General features: G+C 42.4%; 1 protein-coding gene across 2 annotated transcripts in view; it reads left to right on the top strand.

The window, feature by feature from the left end:
* Positions 1–5,501, top strand: part of LOC106810789 (histidine--tRNA ligase, cytoplasmic-like) — a 25,895-nt gene extending 20,394 nt beyond the window's left edge. For both annotated transcript variants that reach the window (XM_014814237.1, XM_014814238.1), the window contains 2 exons: positions 3,753–3,899; positions 4,221–5,501. In XM_014814237.1, the coding sequence (XP_014669723.1) occupies positions 3,753–3,899; positions 4,221–4,307 (234 nt within the window). In that variant the 3' untranslated portion in view covers positions 4,308–5,501. The remainder of the gene's footprint in view (positions 1–3,752; positions 3,900–4,220) is intronic.
* The last annotated feature ends 629 nt before the right edge of the window (positions 5,502–6,130 follow it).

Genomic DNA, 6,130 nt, shown 5'->3' with positions numbered 1-6,130 from the left:
TTGCAAAATTCGAACATATGTCATAGGGTTATGCTAAGCAATTTAAAGTAAGCTCTTATATATGACAAAATATCGGAAGTTATAAGTGGCAGAATGGCATCGATTAACATAATTATGGTAACAATTCAATTCAGCCAGTTGTGAAGATAGGCGACACTTTTCGATATGTATGATGTATGAGTGTATGGTCAGCAATTTAAAGTAACTTGGACAATAGTAGAAGACGGAAGTTATACATATATAATGGCATAATTAACACATGGTAACAATTTATTGTTACCGTGGGTGATTAAATGGCAAAATTTCCGAACGCAGTGATGTATATATGAGTTATGGTAACAATTTTAGGTAACTGTGGCAAATATGAGACGGTAGTTATAACATAATTACAGGAGTCTATCAATATTGATAGACTCCTGATCATATAATGGCATGATTATTACCATTTACAGTAATTTTTTTCCAATTACTGAATTATTTAAGTATCTGAGTGAGATTGGCAATGATAACAATTTATGGTGACTGTGACAACTAACCGATATATGGCAGCTGATAGTTTGGTATCAATTTAAAGTAACTGTGGTTATGTATAGTGATGTATGAGTTATGGTCACAATTTAAAGTAAAGTTCTGTGATAAGTAGAAGGCGGAAGTTATACACATATATGGCATAATTAACACATGGTAACAATTTATTGTTACCGTGGGTGATTAAATGGCAAAGAATTTCCGAAACAGTGATGTATATGAATTATGGTAACAATTTTAAGTAACTGTGGCAAATATGAGACGGTAGTTATAACATAATTACAGGAGTCTATCAATATTGATAGACTCCTGATCATATAATGGCATGATTAATACCATTTACAGTAATTTTTTGAAAATTACTGAATTATTTAAGTATCTGAGTTAGATTGGCAATGGTAACAATTTATGGTGACTGTGACAACTAACCGATATGGCAGCTGATAATTTGGTATCAATTTAAAGTAACTGTGGTTTTGTTAATGTGCTGGTGTTTACCAAGATTTACCACTCACCCATACGTTGATGTGTCAATAATGAGCCTGGTACAGTTCATAACTAAGCATATGCTAGTAGTGCACACCCTGTGCAGGAAAGAAGATAGGCTCAACAAGGTTCAAATGTACACTGTTATCGCAGTAACAATTTTACTGTAAGCTGAAAATGCACGGTTACTATTTCTAACAACCTCCTGACTGTGGCAAGCAACATGTCCCGGGTCAATGTCATCCATTCTTTCCTTGTAGATCTTCTGATCTTTCGCAGTGGACTAAAAGGATCATCATTTGCAATAATCAGAGTGCAATAAACTTTTGATTAAAACGTAATAATTATATGATATTTAATAGATGGTCAGATAGATTGTAGAATGAGCCGTATCACGGCCTGGTAGTGGTATCGAGCGCAGTTGTATAGCTTTGTACTCTGAGTTGAGTGCTTTAGTCCCGGTTGTTAGCTTTACCTCATAAACCTCATAAATACTCTTGAGCTTTGCAAATAAGTTCCATAGGTGACTATAACGAAGGACGGAGGGAGAAGTGAATCAATCGATCAATTCAACACTGTGCAGCGATTGCATGTGGGAAAACGTTGCAAATTTTGCAATCTTACGCAAAGATGAAGGAAGAGTAACTTCCAAACGGAATGACTGAGCACAAAGAAGCTAACCTTAAAAGGATTCCTTTAACAAGTTGACACGCCGAAATACAGCAGAGGAGTGCTCAGATGAGCGAGTGCATCAAACTCACGTGCGCTCGAAGGGGAATGTTTCAACTGACCCCTGATAAACAGGGTTCAAAATCCTAACGGGCCGCAGGTCCGTGCCCGTATTTTATAAGCTGCAGGCCTGACATTTCTAGATACTAGCAGGCCGCAACGGCCCGCATAGAAAATCCACCCCCAGCATGCAACTAGCAGCATCGCACTAATGATCTCAGCGCCGATTCAAAAAGAATGAGGCACGTATGCAGAAAAATTTAGAAGCACCTCACGCACAACTCTAGTCTTGGTACCACTTCAGAAACGGTGCGTGGGTGTTCGTACGCACAGGCTTTCCCTGAATCCAGACTTGAAGCAGGCGTTGGCTTCAAAACCGCCGCCAAAGGAAGTCACGGTACAGACAACACAGCTTAGTCCAAAGTATGTAAACTATATTATTATCGTTGGCTCTGCTGCAGTTCGTGGGTTCCACGTAAGAGTATCTCAAGGCAAGCATTTATGAACTAGGCCCCACCATCTCCCGCAAATACCCACCCATCTCCTATACCACTCATTCCCAAGAGGTGGTGCCGAGGGCAAAGTATTTAAAAATATATTACGCGCACGTGCAAACTGTAAGAAGAGTACGAAGAATGAGAATATTTCCACAGAGGAATTGAGCCTTCAATAATTATGAAGTGGAGACAGAGAAACAGAGGACTGTTTGGAAGTTTTTGCTGTGCAACTTGTGGCAGCTGTAGGTAATAAAAAGACAGTGGCAAGGCCGGTGACTAGAAGAAATAACGCAGGTCAAATTGCCTCGTATCCAGCTAAGGCCACAACACTCAAGAATGAGGTGAGTGTATGGGGGTGTGTGCCTGTGAGGTGATGTGAGTGTAGGTGAGGTGTAGATGTGTGTGTGTGTTCACAACTTTCATGTCTGGCCAGGAAAAACTCGACCCCTATCTTTGCCTGTATTAGGCGCCCTGATTCCTTAGATGTTTCACATTACTCAACGTTTTCATTGCTCTTGCCATGGAATTCCACACTTAACACCCCTACGGAGTCCATTGTTTTTCTCTGCTCCCTATTATGTCCAAACCATTAGCTTTATGCATTCAACGGTGTATTGCCATCCCACAGAAAAATGTACCAGTGTGGTGTGGTGTGAACGTGTGCGCGTGTATTCTCCGTCGTCATCTCTCTCTCGTTCTTCGAGTCACTCGCTTCTCTCTCGCTCGTGCAAGCTGTCAGTTCTCGCTTGTCTCCTCGCGTGTCTGTCCCGTCAGCTCTGGTCCTCGGAGTCCCATCTCGGTGCTCCCTCCTCTCTCTTTCTCCTGTCTCTCTCTCCGTCTCCCCTCGCGCTTTCTCCTCTGCTCTCCTCGGGGTCTAGCCGGGTCCTCTCCGTCTCGTCTATCGCTCTCCTGCTCTCTCTCCCACCTTTCTCCTCTCATCCCCTTCTCTGCGCTCACTCACCATCATCTGCTCCATCGCTCATCGCCGGATCTTCTTCGACTCCTGGTGGACTCTTCTCTTCCTCCTCGGTCTCTCTCTGCTCTCACTTACAGAGAGAGAGAGAGAGAGAGAGAGAGAGAGAGAGACAGACAGAGAGAGAGCGACAGAGACAGAGACAGAGACAGAGAGAGAGAGAGAGAGAAAGAGAACGACAGAGACAGAGACAGAGATAGGGAGAAAGATAGAGAGAGGGAGAGAGCTAGAGAGAGAGAAAGAGAGAAGTAGGAAGGGGAAGAGAGAGATGGAGAGAATGGGAGAGAGGGAGGAAGGGAGGGAGCGAGAGAGGGACAAACAAGTCAGGCAGGCAAACTGGCAGAAAAAAAAGCAGACGTATTGCGTATCTCTTCTTTCTAAATCTCAAAAAATATCTACCATTCTTGTATTCCTAAACCGGGCATCAACGTACTCATGTATCCGTGTATCTATCCACCCGCGCGACTCGTATACGCGTGAATTAAGAACTGAACGTTATCCTCCTCTTCTTCTGATTGCATGTTTTGCATCTTTGACAGACGGAGCACTCGTACAAGAGAAGCCCCAAGCTTCTCGCTCAGCTTCAGTACTGCGAGGAGAGGCAGATTCCCCTCGCCATCCTCATCGGAGAGTCAGAGCTGAAGCAGAACATCGTGAAAGTACGCAACGTCGTCACGAGGGAGGAGGTGAGAAGTTTTATTTTTTTCGCGCGCTGATTGTCGATGGGGCGGCTGCGACGCGTGGTCGTTTGAGTCGATGGGAGACTGGGTTTGCTATCCGCAATCTCTTTCTATCTGCGTGTGCGCGGATTTAGCAGTGCGAGTTGGTGGGATGAATGTGTACGACTGCAGTGCTTAATGTTGAATCCTTGTGTTGATGCGAGAAATTGCAGTATCGATTTCGCTAACACTCTGATTATCTGCTGACGAACTGTTGTTAAATGCTCGCGTTTGGTGCAAACGTTATAGACGGCATGTTTGCACATGTGTATATGCTTTGTCTGCCAGGTGGAAGTGCCGAGAGAGAAGATGGTCGATGAAATACGGAGATTACTAGGCGAAATTCAGGACAAGCCTTCAGGCAAGGTCATCTGATCATTCCTCAAGGTCATCATCAGGGAGACGGATGGTGCAGCAGGAGCAATAGGGGAGAGCAGACTCTTTAGCACACTCGAATTTGAACGCAGATTTTTGTCGACGCATTTTCCTGTGGAACCGTTCAAGTCGAGGGCACTTTTGAGTGTTTTTGTTGGAGACCTGTGCAGGCTTTAGCTGCTTGCGTTGTGCGATGGTGGCGTGAGATGTTTTTAGAGAGAGCGGTCACTGCTTAATTTTTGCACGCACGCTCGTCGAAGGATGTATATAAATACTGCAGCGTTGGTTCCGTATGCGGCTAAATTGTTACGGCGATGACTGTTCGCACTTCTGTGGTTCTAAACAGAGGGGCTGTCATCATATGGAATAGGTTCTTGTGAGCGCTAAAGCACTGGTTCAGCATCATACTTTTTTCTGCATGGTTGTTGGCATCGTATATCCTGTGAAATGGTATACCTTCTAGAAAACACTTGCCTAATAGAGCGACAGGGAGCCAATAACGTCATGTGTCAATAATAGCTGCGTCGTCTGACCTTTATGCTCTGTCTATAGCCTCCAGTGTGGCTGAAGGGGTCGTTGTCTTATCAGGTACTACATATATGTACCCGAGGTACATATATGTATACACAAAGTGTACCAGACTTGTACTACAGAAGTGTACCCTAACCCTAACCGGTAAGGGAGAAATCACCATGGAACTCACAGCGATGGTATATCGCTTGCTATCGGAGTCTTGGAAATTTTGGTCATTCGGGTTTCATTTCGTCATGTGGAAATTAATTTAATTTTGAGATAAATCCAAAACATTTACCGTAGCAACTGTTTCGACAGCCGAATAGCCTAATTTTGTTACATGGTTTCTTTAAAAAAAAATTTGTACCTTATCATATGTACAGCCCGTTTACTATATAACCAGTGGCAAGGCTAAGCAAAGCATTTTAGAGCAGAGAGGAAGGTGTGCGATATGTTAACATGGGCCTACATTCTGGTGAAATATTGTTGATATAATTCCAATATGTCGACATTTCTCGTTCGGAAATCATGAGAAATAAATTCGTTTGCACGAAATATTGCTTTTTTTGTAAGTTGTTTATCGGCTGAATTATATCACTTTGTTGGTTAATGTGTTCGTATTTATTTGCAGTTTTTGTAAAATGGTGTAATCGGATGAATAAACTGAAAGATAACCATTTATGCAAATAGTCTGTTCACATCTTGTTAGCGACGTTTTAGGTGTTTCCAGCGATTAGGTCATTACGCAGCTTCGCTAAACACGCACTTTATTATCCTAAAATGATATAATGGTCTATAAATCAACACTCGTAGAGGATTTGTGAAGTTTCGTAAAATTCGTATATTTAGTGTTTTTTTCTTTCGGAGATCGTATACATCTGGTTTGATATGAAAAATAACGATGCTGACACCTAATTACTTTAATTACTTTAATAGATAATTAAATGAATAATTAATGCCAAGGTCCGTAAAATTAAGTAAAAATGAGCATAATTTGGGGCGTCAGAGTCTCCAGTAGGGTGTTCTAAAACAATCTGACCCCGATTTCTTTCTATATATATAAAGACGTCCTGGGTTCCTTACATCCCGGTTCCCCGCAACGATGAATAAATGGCTTTCCGTGCCGCTGGTCGGCGCTGGTGTTGTGCATGGAATATAATCATAGAAGTAAAGAGAGAACTCTCTTCAAGAAGAGTTCTGAGTGAAGAGAGAACTCTCTTCAAGAAGAGTTCTAAGTGAAGAGAGAACTCTCTTCAAGAAGTGAAGAGAGAACTCTCTTCAAGAAGAGTTCTAAGTGAAGAGAGAACTCT

This window comes from Priapulus caudatus, unplaced genomic scaffold (assembly GCF_000485595.1).
Source record: "Priapulus caudatus unplaced genomic scaffold, Priapulus_caudatus-5.0.1 Scaffold473, whole genome shotgun sequence".
NCBI classification, from domain to species: Eukaryota; Metazoa; Priapulida; class Priapulimorpha; order Priapulimorphida; family Priapulidae; genus Priapulus; species Priapulus caudatus.
Note: the sequence above shows the minus strand (reverse complement) of the source record. Positions and strands in the feature narration are given on the sequence as shown.